This window comes from Choloepus didactylus, chromosome 13, assembly GCF_015220235.1.
Source record: "Choloepus didactylus isolate mChoDid1 chromosome 13, mChoDid1.pri, whole genome shotgun sequence".
NCBI lineage: Eukaryota > Metazoa > Chordata > Mammalia > Pilosa > Megalonychidae > Choloepus > Choloepus didactylus.
The window spans coordinates 49,335,047-49,354,532 of record NC_051319.1 but is presented as its reverse complement, the minus strand read 5'-3'; the positions used below and the strand labels follow the sequence as shown (position 1 = coordinate 49,354,532).

The 19,486-nt window shown below is 36.1% G+C and overlaps 1 protein-coding gene across 5 annotated transcripts in view; it reads right to left on the bottom strand.

The window, feature by feature from the left end:
• The window catches only part of MAN2A1 (mannosidase alpha class 2A member 1), a 186,683-nt gene that overhangs the window by 23,220 nt on the left and 143,977 nt on the right, over positions 1-19,486 (bottom strand). For all 5 annotated transcript variants that reach the window (XM_037802306.1, XM_037802302.1, XM_037802303.1 and 2 more), the window contains 2 exons: positions 3,819-3,952; positions 1,311-1,452 (listed from right to left, as the gene is read on the bottom strand). In XM_037802306.1, coding sequence (XP_037658234.1) covers positions 1,311-1,452; positions 3,819-3,952 — 276 coding nt within the window. The remainder of the gene's footprint in view (positions 1-1,310; positions 1,453-3,818; positions 3,953-19,486) is intronic.

Sequence of the window (19,486 nt, the reverse complement as noted above, 5' to 3'; positions counted from 1 at the left end):
CACATGATGGTGCCCAGGTGTCTGGTCAAGCAAGCACTGGCCTAACCATGACTGCAAGGACATTTGTGTCTGGTTAATAAACCAGAAGGCTGGTTTATTAAATCATCAAGTCAACTGGCTGCAGCTGTGACTGATTACATCAATGAAGGGCATGTCTTCCACAATGAGAGAATGTAATCAGCTGGATTTAATCCAATCAGCCGAAGAATTTTTTAAAAAAATTTTTTTACCAATTTTATTTAGATATATTCACATCTCATGTAATCAATACAAGGTCTGAAATAATTGTTTTGTTTTTTTTAAAATACATCCACAGAGTTGTGCATTATTCACCACAATCAATTTTGGAATATTACAATACTCCAAACCAAAAATCCCCATACCCCTTAGCAGTCATCTCTCAATCCCTCTATCATTCAGCATCCCTTCATAACTACTAATCCATTTATGTCTCTATAGATGCCACTATGAACAGTGGTGCACAAATCATCTGTTCATGCTTCTGCTTTCAATTTTTCTGAGTATATAAACCTAGTAGCAGGATTGCTGGGTAAGATGCTACTTCTATACCTAGCTCTCTGATGAAATCCCAAACTACTTTCCACAGCATCAGCTGAAGACTTTTAAGCAAGAAAGACAGAGGACCTTCACTTCTTCTTTGGCTGACCAGCGAAACATTTCTTGAGGAGTTCATCAAAGTTGCCAATTTATTTCCTAAGGAGTTCATTGAACACATTCATCGAAGTTGCCAGTTCACTGCCCGAGGAGTTCATCCAACACCTTCATTGGAGTTGCCAGTTTGCTGCCTGCCCTACGGAATCTGGACTCATGCATACCCACAGTTGCATGAGACACTTTTATAAAATCTTATAGATATCTCTTGTTGATTCTGTTTCCCTAGAGAATCCTAACTAATACAGTAGAAAAGACTGTGATTCAGAGAAAGATCTAAGTTTAGACCCTAACTTCCCACCTTTGCAAACTTAAGCAAGTTATCTCAACTCGGAGTCTGTTTCTTCATCTGTTAAATGATAGTGAAGACAGAGACCTCTGCAAGAAACTGGCTATCAGGAGAAGTAAAGTGTCTTTTAAAACAATAGGGTTTTAGGACCCCTTGTCTCCATCTGAAGATTATTTTCTGTTGTTTTCATAAAACCCATGATTTTACTGAAATGCTGATTCTCAAAAGAAAGCCAGAAAGAAGACAGGGAGGTTGTGACTGAGATGATAATTAAGACACTTAATCAGCACAAAATTACACACTTGGAACTGAAAGCTTTAAGAGCAAAAAATAATTTAAACATACATACCACTTTTCAAACTCGAAACCCCTAAAGACTGAGCAGAGAGAAGACTCAAGCGGTGTTTAGCATCCTGGATATATGCCATTGTTGTCATTGGATAGACATTTGCTTGAAGAGGCAATTTGCTCATTGTCATTCTAGATTGAATCTATAAAATCAAAGAATTCTTTTTTAAAAAAATGATATTTTACATATGTATTTTTTACAAATTAGTACTGATTACAGACAACTTTCCTTCTAAAGAGAAAGAAAAATTCAGATTCCTTTCTTGTTGAAGGGAAGAGCTAATTTAAAAATTAAAATATTCTTCAAAACAATTTTAAGAAAAATCATGAGGAACTTAGAAAACAATATTTAAAGTAAGAAAGGTGGAACTTATCCAGATTTTAAAAACAGCCATATGTATTTAAATTCAGAACAAAACTGCTTAACGAAAGTCCTCTAGCTCTCCAATATTTGCATAAAACAAATTATAAAGGTATTAAGTATTCATTTCTCATCTAAATCTAACATACTGCTTTTGTAAGAAATGTGAAGCATAATAGCTCTCTATTCTCTTTCAAGAAATATCTCACATTATACTTGAAAGAATCAGTTTTGGTAAACACCACAGATCTCCCCACCAAATCCTCTAATATAATGCATTACAGTCAAACGCATATTTGTATTTAAAAACCACTCAACGCTTGCTCTTCTTGTTCAGTTTCAAAGTAGATAGCCCTCTATTCCAATTTCTCTCTGTCTCGTGTCTGAATGTATAAAATCCAATTCTAACTTTACTTTTAGAGAAAGACTGATACAGTGCCCCAGAGCCTGTGACTAATTAACCCCAGGTGACTAACTAACCCCAGGAAGAGACTTCAAACAGAGACCCTGTTATCAGGGAACCTTATTTACACCACTTACAAATGCTATTTCTTCTTTTAATCTCAAGAAAGTTTAACATGGAACCCAAGAAATGGAGAGGTATGAAGTTAACATAATAGTTAATAAATACTGAGTGTCCATTATATGCAAGGCCAGTTCTGGATATTTCGACCAGTATGATCTTTAATCTTCACAAGAACCTTGGAGAATGTCCCATAACTTACTTTTGAAGAAACAACTTTAAAATGTTTTATAAAAAAGAAAAGCTATTTTAAAAGAATTCTTGCTTCTCTTTTCCAGTCCTGGTAACCCTCCCACCTCAATCAACTTATATAACTGACATTTAAATGAAAACAACCATAATGCTGCTACCTTCACCCATGACTATCTAGTTTTGTTCAAATACTTCTCTTTCAAAAGTTTAAAAAATGGCATATTTTAAATGTAGACATAATTAGATTGTAGACTTAAAAATACTATTTTCCTATTTATTCAAATAATCTTTGCAAAAGAGAATCACATTTTTAGTTATTCATTTTCATTGTTCATTCATGTATACACCCACATACACAAATAATTGCTTCTGCAGGATTTTAAGAAAATACTTTCTTTCTTGGACAGGGAAAATGGATCCCCAAAAAGTCAGGGTGTCATTTGAAAACCAAACAGCTGTAGTACAATTAACGTGCTAATTCAAAATGCTGTTGCAACTTTTATGTTTTGGGAAGGGTTTATATTTAACTTTTGGATGAAATCTTAGAAAAATTATCGCAATCCCTTCTACTCATCCCCATTTGAAAATCAGACAAGTAAAAGCCTTTGTTGTGGAATTGTGAAATTGTTTCTATTCATAGCCAGAAGTTTCTAAAATACTGTTTCAAAAACATGCTTTAGTATTATTATTTTAAAGACATGATGTCACACACAAAATCTGAATACTAAGATTTAGGTAACAATCAAGAGTTCTGTTAAATTAGAGAACTAACAATCTGAAAGAATTTTACAAATTAATTTTCTTATTAATTTCAAATAATTTCCTGAAACTTTTTACTAAATACATATCTATCCATATTTCTAAACAGAAATGTTTGTGTATATATTTATATATATATAAATATATAATGTATATTTATATATAATGTGTATGTATATATATGTGTGTATATATATGCATAAATGCACACACACATATGGGGGTATTTCTGAAATTTAAAACAGCACATTATTAGATCGTACATTTAAAAATATTCATGGAATAAACTAAATATTCATAGACTAATTCCTTATGAGGAAAAAAAAAGATATACTCTACCAATTCCTAATTATATTTCCTTTCTATTAGACAAATTCGTATTTTTTTTAGAATAAAGGTATTTAACATCTATAGTGGTCATTAAATCTTCCTTTAAAAAAATAAATTCCTATGAATAGATGTTCCATAAAGCGGTCTCTCAAATATATGTTCCAACTCTGGAAATTCTAGTTGAATACAGAACCTGCAATAGTATGCTCAATTCAGTTTTCTTTTAGAAATAATTTTCAACCTTAAACATTATTTTCAAAGGATTCAAAATTAACTGGCATATTACCATATAAAAATTACACAAGGATAACAACCATTCCTTAGACACTTTAAAGGAAAATTACCTGGTATCCATTTAGATCAGTATAAAATCTATTTTGGTTATTTATGCCAGAAGAAATTCTCATTGCAATCTCACGATTATATTCTTTTCTGATGTCCACAATATTTGCAACTTCCACAGACTGTCCTTCTATTCCTAAATTTAAAAGAATGTATACTTTGATAGAAAGAAATTAATTGGCCCTTTTCTCTTAAATATACCATACAAAGCTCCTTCCAAAACTTAAATAAATTTTCCTCATGTCTACTTTACATCTTTATCATCCTTTATATGCTAAATGTGACACAATTGACCTTTTTTAAAAAAAAAAACAAAAACATTACATGGTAGATAGCATTTATTCAGGGACACATATAATTCAACAGAAGGATGAAAAGGTTGGGATAAGATAAATGTAGATGGAAGATAACATGCAAATGACCTGCCATTAAGTTCTAGAGGGAGAGAGGACAAAAAATGAGAAAGAGTAAACACCAAAACAGGCCAGCCCACCTCTTACCTGTATCATCATTCCCCTATAGAGCCATTCTACCCCACTTCACCAGTCCCTCCTTACACACTAGAAATTAACCATCTAAAATTTCCACTCAATTGGTTTAAGAGATGGTGTATTATTGCCCACAATCTATGTCTAGGAAATGAGACAGGACAGCCAATGAGATGATTTATGGCTGAAATGGTTATTACCAGATTAGTGTTTATGGAGTATAATCTAGAGAGCTCCCCAGAAATTAAGTTAATTTTAATTGAGGGTGATATCTCTTAGGACCTTATTTTATGGAGTGACCCATTCTGCCCTTTCATATTTAAAGCAGAGGACAGTTTGAAAAGTTCCAGAAGGATCAAAAACAAATTTTTTTTTTTTTTGATAAGCCTAAGGTGTTTACTAGTTCCTGCTATTCTACCCTAGCTGTGTATTTTCGGGTCCTTGGTGAAGCCTTCAACTTATGAAGAAACCTAGCATTTTTAATACCGACAAGTATGTATAAGAGAACTTAGGGTACCTTCTAAGAAAGAGAAAAATTATGAGACTGGCCATGAGAAAGTTTGGTCCTACTTCATATAACTGAAGCTTTTTGAGAATCCGAGAACCTTGGGGATTTATCTATGTATTCTACTGTCATACATTTCTTCCTACTCTGCACACATGATCTGTAAATCTGTAGTTATAATCAATGCACCCTTTAAGCCAAGAGGGCTCTGTAAAGGAAAATGGAAGAAGGGAATAAGGAAGATGGTTTCTAGGAGCCAAGAAAAATCCTCAGAGTTTTCAGAAGGTGACAGCAAATATCTGAAGAAAAGAAGATTGAATTTGTGGAACTTGTGAAAAGGGCTGTTAAGTGCTGGTCCAGGTATTACATGCTGACGTGAAAAATACACCAGACATTTTAAAATACAGATATATGGTGATGAATAATACTAACTGGGCAGAAATCTCCACTAACAGAATTTTGGGGCTGCTCCCAGAACTTATTTCCTAGTACATGTTGCCCTTACAACTCAACAACCTAAACCAGAGCACTAAGCCAACTTCAGTTTCTTAGTATGTTCATAAAGCTATTATGAATGTGCTCTCCATGAGTGAGTGAGGGGGAAACACCTTTTCCTCTGTTTTGTGGCCACAGTCTGAACCACTTGCCAGTTAAACACAGACAAACATTTCCTTCTGAGAGTTACCAGAAATACCTGCCAAAATAGAGAATTCAAGTATCTTCACCACTTCTGGGAAGTTTAAACAACAAAAAAACACATAAGCTGATGACAGAACAATTATCACCTTCTTAAAACTAGGAAATTTATTATTCCAAAATGCAAACTTTCCATTCAGCATGCTTATGTTAACCAGAACATTTTTCTAAAGCCAAATGAAAAAGTACATGAAATTTTAACAGACAAGCTTCTACAAATGAAGCAAAGATGTTCACAACACAAAATGTAGCAGAAGGGAGAATAGCAGGTTTCGAAGTAGACTCTCATTCTACTGGAACATATTTGTAGGGGTTTTAGCATTGTTTTATGTTTTCTCCTCTCTGGATTGCATATTCTCTCAGGGGTCAACAGAAAACATGAAAAAAAATTTTAACAAGGGAGAACACCATTAATTTCAATTCCCCTCTCTCTGGAAAACATTTTAAAGAATATGCTTCAGGAAAAAATAATAATTTCATGTTACCTTTAGCGATAATAAATTATTTCAGTTGAGAAAATCATCTTTCTCAACTTTAGCACTCTGCTCCAGAGCTTGTTGTGGCAACAAATGCTTAAAGCTCTTTAAAAGGAGCCTCTTTGTTCATTCACAATTAAGCAAGACATTAATTTAAATTCTGTGCAAGGACAGACTTTTAAAATAAGATCAGACTTAATAGTCTTATTATGAACAAATCAAATAAAATAGTAATAAAAGGCACTATTCCTGAGTTTCTCAAAGTGAATTCATTATTTTCAAAGAACAATATGTATGAAGGAGATGGAGGTTTGTCAGCTTTTCCTACTCTATATCAAGAATTCCCTGAGGTGTGTCCTTCCCAAAGAGGTTCAAGCAATTAAAGGGAGAACTTTCTGACAAGCATGGATACAAGCCAGTGGCACCCAGCACTCTGCTGACTTTGTGTGGTATGTGGCATCACAAAAATGGTTCTACCTATTTTATAAGGAATCTGTGAATGTAACCTTATTTGGGAAAGCGTCTCTGCTTATATAATTAAGAATCTTGAGATGAGATCAGCTTGGGTTACCCAGGTGAGCTATAAATTCAGTGACAAGTGTACTAATAAGAGACAGGAGAGGGGAAGTCACAGATTAAAGAGAAGAAGGTCATGGGAAGATGGAGGCAGAAATTGAAATTATACAGCCACAAGTCAAGGAATGCCTGGAGCCACCAGTAGCTGGAAGAGGCACAGCTTTGCTGACAATTTGATTGTCTGAGCAACAACTGACAGCCTTTGAAGAATCCTACATCATTTCCTCTGCACAATCTACTTTCTTCATAGACAGATCTTTACAAAATGAGGATCTATCTGTAATAGCCTAATTCAAACCGGAACTGCAGAATCTTGATTTTGGACTTGAACCCGGAAGACAGAAGAGACAACACTGCTATGTGCGTTACCATGTGACAAAAAAGTCAAGGAACTCCAAAGACAGCCAACTAACAAAAGATACCGACCTCAGGGGGAAGCAAGCCTTCTAGCCTCTGAAACTGCGAGCCAATAAATTCCTGTTGTTACGCCAACCCAATGTACATTTGTTTTAGCAGCCGGGAAACTAAAATAGCATCGGCAATGTCTGAAATTTTTATCAACAGAGGGCATGTAAAAAGAGCAAATACTGTATGACCTCACTAGTACAAAATAATTAGAATAAGGAAACTCATAAAGTCAGAAACTAGAATATAGGTTACCAGGGGATGGGATGAGGTAGGGAATAGGGAGTTACTACTTAAATTGTGTAGTTTTTATTTGGGTTGATCATAAAGTTTTAGTAACAAATAGTAGTGATGGTAGCACAACATTGTGAATACAATTAACAACACTGAATCATATTATTTGAATGTGGTTAAAAGGGGAAATTTTAGGTTGTAATAATGTTACTAGAATAAATTTTTCTTAAAAATCTTCAGGCCATATAACACAGTGAACCCTATTGTAAACGATGGACAATAGTTAATAGCACAATTATAAAAATGTTCTTTCCTGAATTTCAACAAAAGTACCAAACTAATACAAGGTGCTAATAATAGGGTGGTATACAGGAACTTTGTATTTTATGCATGATTTTTTCTGTAAAGTTACAACTTCTATACTAAAAAAATAGAGGATGTGTATATATTATTTGTATTAGCATACATAAAATAATTTTAAACACTTTTAAGGGAAGAATATTTTCTAAAGGACATAAAAGAAATGAAACCAAAAGGGCAGGGGTGACTAATCAGGATTCCGGGCTGCGTCACAGCTGTGATGCTTCGGGAGTGTAGTGGCCTCAGGCTTACGGGGAGTCAGGGTCTCCTAGGAGCCTTCCCCCACTGGGTGGGTTAGCGGAGAAGATGGAAGGGCATCACCCTTCTATGGTGTGAGAACAGAAACCGGAGGGCAGCTCCAAAACCTCCCCTGAATCTGAAAGATGAGGTGGAGGAAACATTTGGGGGGTGTGTAGCTGTTTCTAAGGAATGCAGATGGAAAGCCTTGGGTAGCAGCTCTGAGCAACAACTGACACCCTTTGAAGAATCCTCCATTATTTCCTCTGCACAATCTACTTTCTTCATAGACAGATCTTTACAAAATAAGGATCTATCTGGAATAGCCTAATTCAATCCGGAACTGCGGAATTTTAAGAGTTAGCCCATTCCTCTCCACCTCTCCAGATCATCTTGTTCTAGGCAATTGTGAAATGCAATGTATACGTTGCAAGGAATGTACTCTCATAAATCATACACCACTCTCACAACACTCAAATGGTTATAGGACTGAGCAGCAACAGCTTGAGAGAAAGACAAGAGATTCACATTACAGTGCAAAGAGAACCCTCACTCATGCTCCAGCAAGACTCCAGTATCGTATCAGTGGCCTCCAATGTATGATTAGGACAAGTAATTAAAGCAAGAAGGGATAATATCACCTGGACCATACCCACCTAGGAAAATGGAAAGTGATGGAACACTAAAAGAGGTATTCAAGCCTTTAAAAAAGGACTTACTTCAAATATAACATTGATATCAAATCATATAAAATAAATCCTCAGAAAACTCAGCTAAGATGCAAAGCAAGGTTCTACTTTCATTGAAAGTTCTTAAACTATGGGCTCTCAGACAAAAATGGAACCTTCCTGTCTAATTGTTGTCTCACCCCTTCTCCTATAATCTGTGTCTTCTCAGAGAGGGTGACGAAGACATCACTTCATAGAAGAAATAGGACAATAATGGCTGACATGAAAAACCAGGGCTTCTGATTTTGAATACCTCCTTCCCCTCAATTTTGAGAGTATTTTGTTTCGCATTTAAGTCATCAAAAATATAAAAATGTATTTCCCATTATGCATTTACTTTTGTGACATTGTTTTGGTGAACTTTATCCAACTTAACTTGAAGGTGATGTACAAGGATAATAATTAACACACACTACTTAATTCAACAAATACACTTACATGACAATTGAAAAATTGAGTAAGTTGACATGGAGGTATTGTCTCTAAAAAGCAAATATTATCATAACTCTATTTCTTAAAAACTGTACTCATATTTGAAAGCACCAAGAAAAAAAAATGATAGTAATTCCCATGCCTGGATGACCTTTTTTCCATGTTGACTTACTCAATTTATCATCCATCAAACATTCTAATTTATCCTCTGAGGTACTGCTGATTTTCAGGTCTGTAAATGTTCACATGGATTATTCTGCCACAAGTGAAACATTTTAACATCTGCTTTCATGAATACAAATTTTAGTAAATTTCATTCAGTCTCAAATTTAAGAAAATGATGATGCATCACTTTGTTCTATTTATAAAGCACTAAATCAATAACTCCTATTACTTACTGAATACATTATCAGTTAGACACTATCCTATGCATTTTATATATTTCACTTTAATAATACTCACAAGAACGTCACAAAAGTAAATGCCTAATAGGAAAGGTACAGCCTTTTGATCATACGGATTGCAAATTTTGGTTAAAGATTATACAAGTTAAGCATGATATACTTGAAGAAGGCCTTTCAAAATATACAACAAAACTGGGAAGCCACCCCCCCCCCCACAATTAACAGTGATTTTATGAAACAATAGATTTTTTTTGGAAGCTCTTTTTTTTGGAGGAAATGTAACATCTACACCAGTAACAGAGTTTTCATCTTCAAAATGGGTAAGGTCTAACTAAAGCACTCCTGGGGGAGGCACATAAAACAGCTCTCAAATCTGGAGTTTTCTTGGTACCTTTCCCCCAATCCAGAGTATGTGGAACAGGGAGGGAAGAATGTTGGGAAAATCACCATGCTCTATCCATACCCTCAGCAATGACTGCCATTCTCAACTCACCTACTTCCTGTTCTCCCAAATGTGCTCCGTTCTCAGGAGACTTGGGCAGGATACTCAGATTCCATTTATTCTCTTTCCTAAAACCAATCTACCATGTTTTCTAAAAACACAGAGGCACGTGGTTCACCCTTTTCCATTTTCCATTACCCTTTCATGACTCCTTCTTTCATATAGGAAAAAAAAAAAAAAGGAGAAGCAGCATACCTCTCACTCACTGTGCTGGTTTGGATATACTACGTTCCCCCCAAAAGCCTTGTTCTTTAATGCAGTCTTGTGGGGGGCAGACTGATTAGTCTGCTGATTAGGGTGGAACCTCTGACTGAATTCTTTCCGTGGAAGTGTGGACTCCACCCATTCAGGGTTGGTCTTGATTAGTTCACTGGAGTACTCAAGAGAGCTCAAGAGCAGACCCAGAGGATGATGCTTGGAAATACCTGGAGATGCAGACAGAAGGATGTTTGGAGATGCTAAGCTAAGAAACCAAGTCCAGAGTTTGCCCTAGAGAAGCCAAGAGAGGACCCCCAGATGCTTAGAGAGAAACGCCCCTGGAGAAAGAAGCAAGAAAGCACAGGAGCTGAGAGAGAGGAGACCATAGACATTCCGGAAAAAGCATTTTGAAACATAGCCTGGTGTCAAAGGACCAGGAGACACCAGCCACGAGCCTTGCCAGCTGACAGAGGTGTTCTGGATGCCATCAGCCATTCTTCAGTGAAGGTATCATCTTGTTGATGCCTCAATCTAGACAGTTCTATGACTTTAGAACTGTAACTTTGTGACCTAATAAATCCCCTTTATAAAAGCCAATCCATTTCTGGTATTTTGTATAATGGCAGCATTTGCAAACCGAAACACTCACCCTAACTCTAGTGAAACTCTTGTGAAAACCTGTATGTTGCTGAAGAGAGACAATTTGAATACTGGTGTCTAATTGGACTTTTATGACTGGGTATCAAATAATTTTACAAACCAGGCAGTTCCCAATTGTTTGCTTCCAACAAAATTGAAGGCATACTAATTGAGTTGTCAGGCAGTAGGCTATTAAAACTAATTGATTAAAATTAATGCTTGATAATAGATCACTGTGAATTATGGTATATAACTCAGGAGGAGATCAAAGTATTGAATGACATTCCTGTAACAAAACTCCTTTTTTCCCACCTATTTATTAAAATGAATGACATTCCTTTGCACTTACATTTATAAAAACAAAAATTCAGAATAAAATTGATGCTGAAATCTATCTCATTGTAGCAATACATAACATTCATCAATGCATACATGAACTTATCAGGAATAAAAAGGGTCCAATCCATTTTACTGACAGAAATGTTTCCACTAAAATTAGACATTGTATAAAATGAATTATCAAAATGACATATCTTTAGGTTATTTTGATCAATTATACACTACCAATAATTTTTATAACACAATTCAGAAGAAATCTAGTACTTAGAGCCTTAGGATGACAGTTTTAAGATTTAAATTTACATATACATATGTGTATATGTAAAATATTTGCTTTGTTTCAGAGAAACAATGAAAAGTTGACCAATAAAAAGTCTCTCAAGTATAAAAACATCACATTAAGATAAAATTCAGTGGGGAAGGTAGTATGGAAATATGAGTTCAAGGAGAAAAGAATAATGTGAAAATTTCTGACTTAAGGAAGAGCTTGTGCAGACTTTTAAAAAATGCATGATTTGATATAAAATTGCTACCCATTTGATATGCTTATTTTTAAACATCAATATTTATGGAATATTGTTCTGGTTTGCTAGAGCTGCCATTATGCAAAATACCAAAAATGGATTGGCTTTTATAAAGGTAATTTATTAGGTTGCAAATTTACAGTTATAAAGCCACAAAAGTGTCCCAACTAAGGCATCAATAAGAGGATCCCTTCACTGAAGAAAGGCCAATGGCATCTAGAACACCTCTGTCAGCTGGGAAGGTGTGTGGCTGGCATCTGCTAGTCCTTTGCTCCTGGGATCTGGTTTCAAATGGCTTTCTGCAAAATGTTTCTGGGCTTCTGTCTCTCTCACCTTTTCTCTCTCAGCTCTGGTGCATCTATGCTTGTTCTCCCAAGGTGTTTCTCTCCCAAGCGTCTGGGGGTCCTCTATTAGCTTCTCCAGGGCAAACTGAGCTTCATCTCTTAGCATAGCATCTCCAAACGTCCTTCTGTCTGCATCTCCCATAGTCTCCAAAGGTCGGGTCTGTGTTAGCTCTTAGCTTCTCCAGGGGGCAAATTCTGGATTACATATCTTAGCTTCCCTCCAAAATGTCTCTTTCAGCTTCTCTGAGCTCCTTGTTTCCAAGAGCTCTCTTAAAGGACTCCAGTGATCTAACCAAGACCCGCCCAGAATGGGGGGGTTCACATCTCCATGGAAATAATTTAACCAAAGGTCAGAATGGGTGAGTCACATCTCCCTAGAAACACTCAATCAAAAGGTTCCACTCAGCAAGAAGGATTAACTGTTATGGGGTCCATAACAGTTTCAAACCAGCACAAACAACAAACATAAGAGTCTTTGCAATTACTTAAATCTATAATGAAAGTGAAAAACACTGATATAACAAACCCGACTTCATGCTTTGTGACATTCTTTTCATCCTTTCTGCCCATTCCAGCAAGATTTCTCTAATACCTGGCATCTCAACCACTTCTTTCCTTCACCAAATCTTCCCCAACCCCCCAACCCTCAAAGACCAGGCCCTCTCTTGTAACACTTATTGTCTAATTCTTTGGGCACTTTGTGTTAGCAGGCATTATTATTTTTACCTTGAGATTTCTTTTTCCTACCTCCTTAGAATGCAGGCCCACTCATTCCTGTACTCTGTGCCAGGCTTTATATACACACTCATTTAATATTCAGGACATCTTTATAAGGTAGACACTAATACTGTCACCATTTTCAGGATGACAAAACCGATGCCAGATCGGCAGTAATCTGCCCATGGTCAAACAGATAGTAAGTGGCAGATCTGGCAGGGGAGCTAGGAATGGAATCAGGCACATTGACTCTGGAGTCTTATCTGAGCTCTTAACCACTACACTTCCCCTTTGTTTGCCATCCTTGTGCCCTTTAACTGAGTTCAATGCAATACACATGTGTGGATGATGATATTTCCCTGCTAAGAGGCTGTGCCTTCAACACAGCAGCTGCTGCCAAACAGCCAAGATAACTTCTGAGTTCTGAATTTGTGTAACCAAATTGTGCTTAAAGTCCCTAAAAATAACCTCTTTCATGCCAGTAGGGAATAATCAGGTAGGAAACATAGCTATTTATTTTAATTTTTAAAAGTTCCAATTAATAGGAAAAAATCCTTACCAGTCAATTGCAGTTATGATATTCCAAAAATGTTTTAATTACTAAGTCTGCCTAACCATAACTTACTTAATGCTTTTTACTCTTAAATCAAACTAAATACGGAACATAGTCTTGGAAAAAAAAAAATGAGAGACTGATTGCAAACGGTTCTAATCCTCATGAATCTTTTTATGGATATAAAAACAACTTCAGGTGATGCGCTGAGGACTTGTTTACAAGTGGGGTAGTGGGGGTTCAAAAATCCTTAGGAAATGAATTTAGAAGCAGGGAGTTCAGAATGGGGATTTCATGGAATACTAAGTTTTGTGAAGATTATTTGACAGCTATACCTAATTGAACATCTAGTCTTTTTATAGATTAAGAAACTGAGCCCTTAAGAAATTAAAGGGAAAGCTCAAGATCACTCTAGTTTGCCTAGAGGGTAAACTAAGGATTCAGATCTCTAATATGTGTTTAACTACATGAAGTTCATTTTGACTCTCTAAAAGTTATAGGCCATATCATGAATCCATATAGGTTTATATATTCAAAATTACCCAGAGAAAAACCATGCAACCTCTCGCTGCAAAATATGCCTGTGATGGGTTGAAGCTGCATGTACCCCAGGAAAGTATGTTCTTCAAGTTAATCCATTCTTGTGGGCGTGAACAAATTATAAGTAGGACCTTTTGGTGAGTAGGATCTTAGGAGGTTGAGATGTGTCCCACCTCATTCAGGGTGGGCCTTAATCCTCTTCCTAGAGTCCTTTATAAGAGAATGAAACTCAAACAAAGAGTGATAAGGACATGGAAGCAAGAAGCTGAAAGCAATGAAACCCAGAAGAGAAGGGAGAGACCAGCAGACATTGCCATGTGCCAGGCCACGTGACAGAGGAGTCCAGGATCCCCAGAAGCCAGTCTTCAAGGAAAAAGCATCATCTGATGATGCCTTGATTTGGACACTTTTCTCAGCCTCAAAACCGTAAGTTTGTAGGCTAATAAATTCCCACAGCTACAAGTCAACCCATTTTATGGTATCTGCTTTTGGCAGTTTAGCAGACTAGAACAATACCCATGAAAGGAAATTATTCAGTCATTTCAACCAAAGAAAGTTGTTTTCTTCCATACTTTCTGACAGTAGTTCATTACATTTTACCTCCAGGCTGCTTGCTTTCTTTTAGCAACATCCATTACATATAGTACTTTTACAATATCTTGGTGGAAAATAGGGCAAAAGTATTTGCATTTAAGATTCTGCTCCTAAAGGTTGAAACATGGTTTACACACACCCTGACTCACAAACAGCAAGCTAGGAGAACATTGTCCTGGCTTAAAAAAAAAAAAAATACTTGAAGATACGTACTGTAACAGACCTGGGACCCGAACCTTGTTGGTGAAAATGTACATGACACACTGGCACCCCAAAGCAACCTAATTCTTCAAAGTAGCTGTTGAAGTCAGAAAACCAGGGCACCAAAATCTAATAATTACAACTCTGAAGACAAATGAAGGCACAGCCAGCAAATATAAATTACAGATCATTATGTCACTGCAAGGTATGCACTTAATGTGAAGATACAATATCAAATATAACACAAGGGGATACGGGGACTGTAGAAATTGTACTCAATCTTCTAATCCAAGATTAATGGAAAAAAGTTAAAATAGCCCTTTTGATAATATTTAAAGCATTAAGGAAAGATGATTATATTACAAGAAAAATTAATCCCTACCCCCCCACCATTTCCTCCATAAAAGTATTATTTTCTATAAATGAAATAAACTTGAAAAAAATAAAAAATAGTTCTATAAAGGACATTTCATTAAAATATGGCTACTATTAAAATGGATTTCTTATTTAACCTGACTCAAGGCAAAGGATTATATTTCATTAGAAATTTCCAAAATTACTCTGATCTTGTAGAACTTTTAAAGCTAGTGAGTACAAGATTTCCTCTAATTTAATATTTCCAGAAATCTTTTGAACAAGATGTGTGAAGCATAATATAAACAAAAACAGTGGGTTTTTTTTTAATGGCTTAAATAATGTTGAGAGAGACTTTAAACTGCACTTCTTATAGTTTTCAGAATATTGAAAGAACGCAAAGAAACTAAAGTTAAATACCAAACCAAGAACAAAACCAAAAGTGGATTGAGCAGAGTTCTCTCAACACAGATTGTTATGAAAACACAAATGGTCAAGTCATCTAATTTGGGAAGCGTTGTTTGACTTTTTTATCTTGATTTTGTTTTATAAGTACAAAAGAGTGAAAGAGCAACTAAATCAGAGATTAAGGAATTTAAGGTATTACTTTAGTTTTTTAAAAGAATATTTCAAGTATAAAATGAATTTGAAAGGTTTAATATAAGTTGAAAGATTTAATATAGACATTCGATAAAGAGATAATCTGTGATATTAACTCATTTTCTGTTTCTTTACCCTTTTTGCTGAGAGATAATAAAATCTTCTGTATAATTAACTGGGTTAGTAACCAAATACGATTACAGTATGTAATCATAAAATATTAATAATTCCTCTTTCCCAACCCCCATTTCTTTGTGGATTGTAAATTTGGAACTAACAACCAACAGGTTCTCTTCATTAATACTCACCCAAATAACTACATCAGGCCAGTTTAAAGGGGAGCAAAATTAGCATATATACAAAAATAGTTTAATATATTAAATTTAAGAACAGTTATTTTACTATTTTTAGAAATACTAACTAAAAGCTAATCCTACAAAAAGCATGAAAGTTGGCTGAAATTATCCTGGCACTTAGGAGCGGATGAAAAATCACATTTGACATTTGATCAATCATCCAGAACTGTGGTTTACATAAGCCAAAATTCGGAATTGAAGTTCTTTCAAGTATTTCTTAGTACAGACATTCTTTTAAGTATTCTAAGTACAAAGCTTTGGCACAATATAACCAAAACCCTGAAGACTGATTACTCTTTCAGGTAGTATGTAAAGATTCATATACCCTGAAGACTTCACATCTCTATCATAGGCCTTGATTAGTGATTTAATTAAAACTCCAGTGAACCACAAAGGCTACTAAGAAAAGGCTATCTCTACACAATTGAGCTTATATTTTTAGGGGAGTGAGACCGATTGAGAGCGACCAAAGTACAGTATTGTACAGAAGAAAATCTTTTGGGAAATTCAGTATCTCCATTTCCCAGCAACTACTTTCATTTTGAAAAATGAACTGTACTGTGCTAGAGGAAGGAAAAAGAAACATTCACATGTCACTTTGAATGTTTTTATATGTGCTGATTTCAGATTCAATCCAGACAAATACAGTTAAACTCATCTGGAGAGCATTTAGTTAACTCTGCATTATACTTAACTTATTTATCATTTCCCACAAACTTCTGAAGATTTCTGCATTCAAGCTACAAAAATCTAAAATGGGGGGAAAAAATGAATCAACCCAAGTTCATTCTATCCACTAAGAAATTCAGAGTCAATTTACGATTTGCATTTTTATTTTTAATTATGCTAATACTCTAAGTGTCCTACTCAGAACAACCTCTATTTTCTTAACTGACTAATTAAACTTTATTTTTTAAATACCTCAATTACCTAAAGGTCAGACTTCTGGCAATTTCAAGCACTAGAACACATTTTAACATTTTAAAATATTTCTCTAGCAATGAGTCAGCAGGCCATGAGCTCTAGGCAACAGTGAAAATAGGAGAGAACCAAAGATTTCAACGGTGGCTCAAGGTGCCAAGACTGGGCAGTCTGGTGGTAAGAAAGAGAGAGGCATCCATCCAACAGACAGTGCTCCTACAAGCTAAGCCTATGCACCAGAACACCAAGGAGAAAAAACACAACCTAGAAAGGAGCTATGAGAAAAGAAAATAAAAATATAAAGTGGAGAAAGGGGTAGAGATTAGAAACGGAGCTAAGTCAAGAGATGGAGAAATGCCAGGGTAGAGAGAGCCAGGCCTGCACCCTTGGAGGCCAGGAGCCAGTTCCATCTCAGTGACCCCTGTACTGCTGAAGGGCTATTAGTCAGCCACTGGGCGGTCCTTGGTGGTAAGGGGGAGAGGAGAAAAGACTTAGTTCTGATGAGTGTGTGTTGTTGGAATAAGTGAACGTGCAAGTCAGAGCCCATTAATTTCCATGACTGACTGCTGAGGAATGATGGCAAGCTCAGCTACAGTCGCCAGCAGGAGAAGAGGGCTGTTTACTCTACAGAAACTGTCTGTTGATACGGGATAAGAGGCCCTGGATGATCCCTTGAAAACACCATAGATGACAGAAGCAATTACACAAAAGCAAAAGCCAAAGGAATGAACAAATAAACCTGATTGAGCAGTGAGGATTTTCTGAATTAGTTGCTTCAACGTTTATTCTGAGATGCAGCCTATCCCTAAATTACCAACGAAGAACAACGGCACACCAAGATTGAGGACACAGTGTGTGCCATGCTGTAGTCAAGGAAGAACTTTTCCATTAGAAAACGGAGTTAAGCAAAATTAAAAACAGATAAGTGCACCCTATGCGTGATACAGCTGTTTTCCACCCAAAAAATGAAACCTTCACTGATAGCTGAAAAATGTAATTTTAGAGCTCTCAAGGGTATTGAACAATTGCTCAATCAAGGGTACAAGTGGATGGTCAAAAACACTGTTTCTGACTTACTAGAAGTTTGGGAAGACTCAATAAAAAATTATTTAAGAACTACAGGGCAGGCAACACCAACTACACACGCAAGCTTGGTACACCAATTGGACCCCACAAGACTCACTCCCCCACTCACCAAAAAGGCTTAACAGGGGAGAACTGGCTTGTGGAGAACAGGTGGCTCGTGGATGCCACCTGCTGGTTAGTTAGAGAAAGTGTACTCCACGAAGCTGTAGATCTGATAAATTAGAGATAAGGACTTCAATTGGTCTACAAATCCTAAAAGAACCCTGTCAAGTTCAGCAAATGCCACGAGGCCAAAAACAACAGAAAATTATAAAGCATATGAAAAAAACAGACGATATGGATAACCCAAGCCCAAGCACCCAAATCAAAAGACCAGAAGAGACACAGCACCTAGAGCAGCTACTCAAAGAACTAAAGATGAACAATGAGACCATAGTACGGGATACAAAGGAGATCAAGAACACACTAGAAGAGCATAAAGAAGACATTGCAAGACTAAATAAAAAAATGGATGATCTTATGGAAATTAAAGAAACTGTTGACCAAATTAAAAAGATTCTGGACACTCATAGTACAAGACTAGAGGAAGTTGAACAACGAATCAGTGACCTGGACGATGACAGAATGGAAAATGAAAGCATAAAAGAAAGAAAGGGGAAAAAAATTGAAAAAATCGAAATGGGCCTCAGGGATATGATAGATAATATGAAACGTACGAATATAAGACTCATTGGTGTTCCAGAAGGGGAAGAAAAGGGTAAAGGTCTAGGAAGAGTATTCAAAGAAATTGTTGGGGAAAACTTCCCAAATCTTCTAAACAACATAAATACACAAATCATAAATGCTCAGCGAACTCCAAATAGAATAAATCCAAATAAACCCACTCCGAGACATATACTGATCACACTGTCAAACACAGAAGAGAAGGAGCAAGCTCTGAAAGCAGCAAGAGAAAAGCAATTCCCCACATACAAAGGAAACAGCATAAGACTAAGTAGTGACTACTCAGCAGCCACCATGGAGGCGAGAAGGCAGTGGCACGATATATTTAAAATTCTGAGTGAGAAAAATTTCCAGCCAAGAATACTTTATCCAGCAAAGCTCTCCTTCAAATCTGAGGGAGAGCTTAAATTTTTCACAGACAAACAAATGATGAGAGAATTTGCTAACAAGAGACCTGCCCTACTGGAGATACTAAAGGGAGCCCTACACACAGAGAAACAAAGAAAGGACAGAGAGACCTGGAGAAAGGTTCAGTACTAAAGAGATTCGGCATGGGTACAATAAAGGATATTAATAGACAGAGGGGGAAAATATGACAAACATAAACCAAAGGATAAGATGGCTGATTCAAGAAATGCCTTCACGGTTATAACGTTGAATGTAAATGGATTAAACTCCCCAATTAAAAGATATAGATTCACAGAATGGATCAAAAAAAATGAACCATCAATATGTTGCATACAAGAGACTCATCTTAGACACAGGGACACAAAGAAACTGAAAGTGAAAGGATGGAAAAAAATATTTCATGCAAGCTACAACCAAAAGAAAGCAGGTGTAGCAATATTAATCTCAGATAAAATAGACTTCAAATGCAGGGATGTTTTGAGAGACAAAGAAGGCCACTACATACTAATAAAAGGGGCAATTCAACAAGA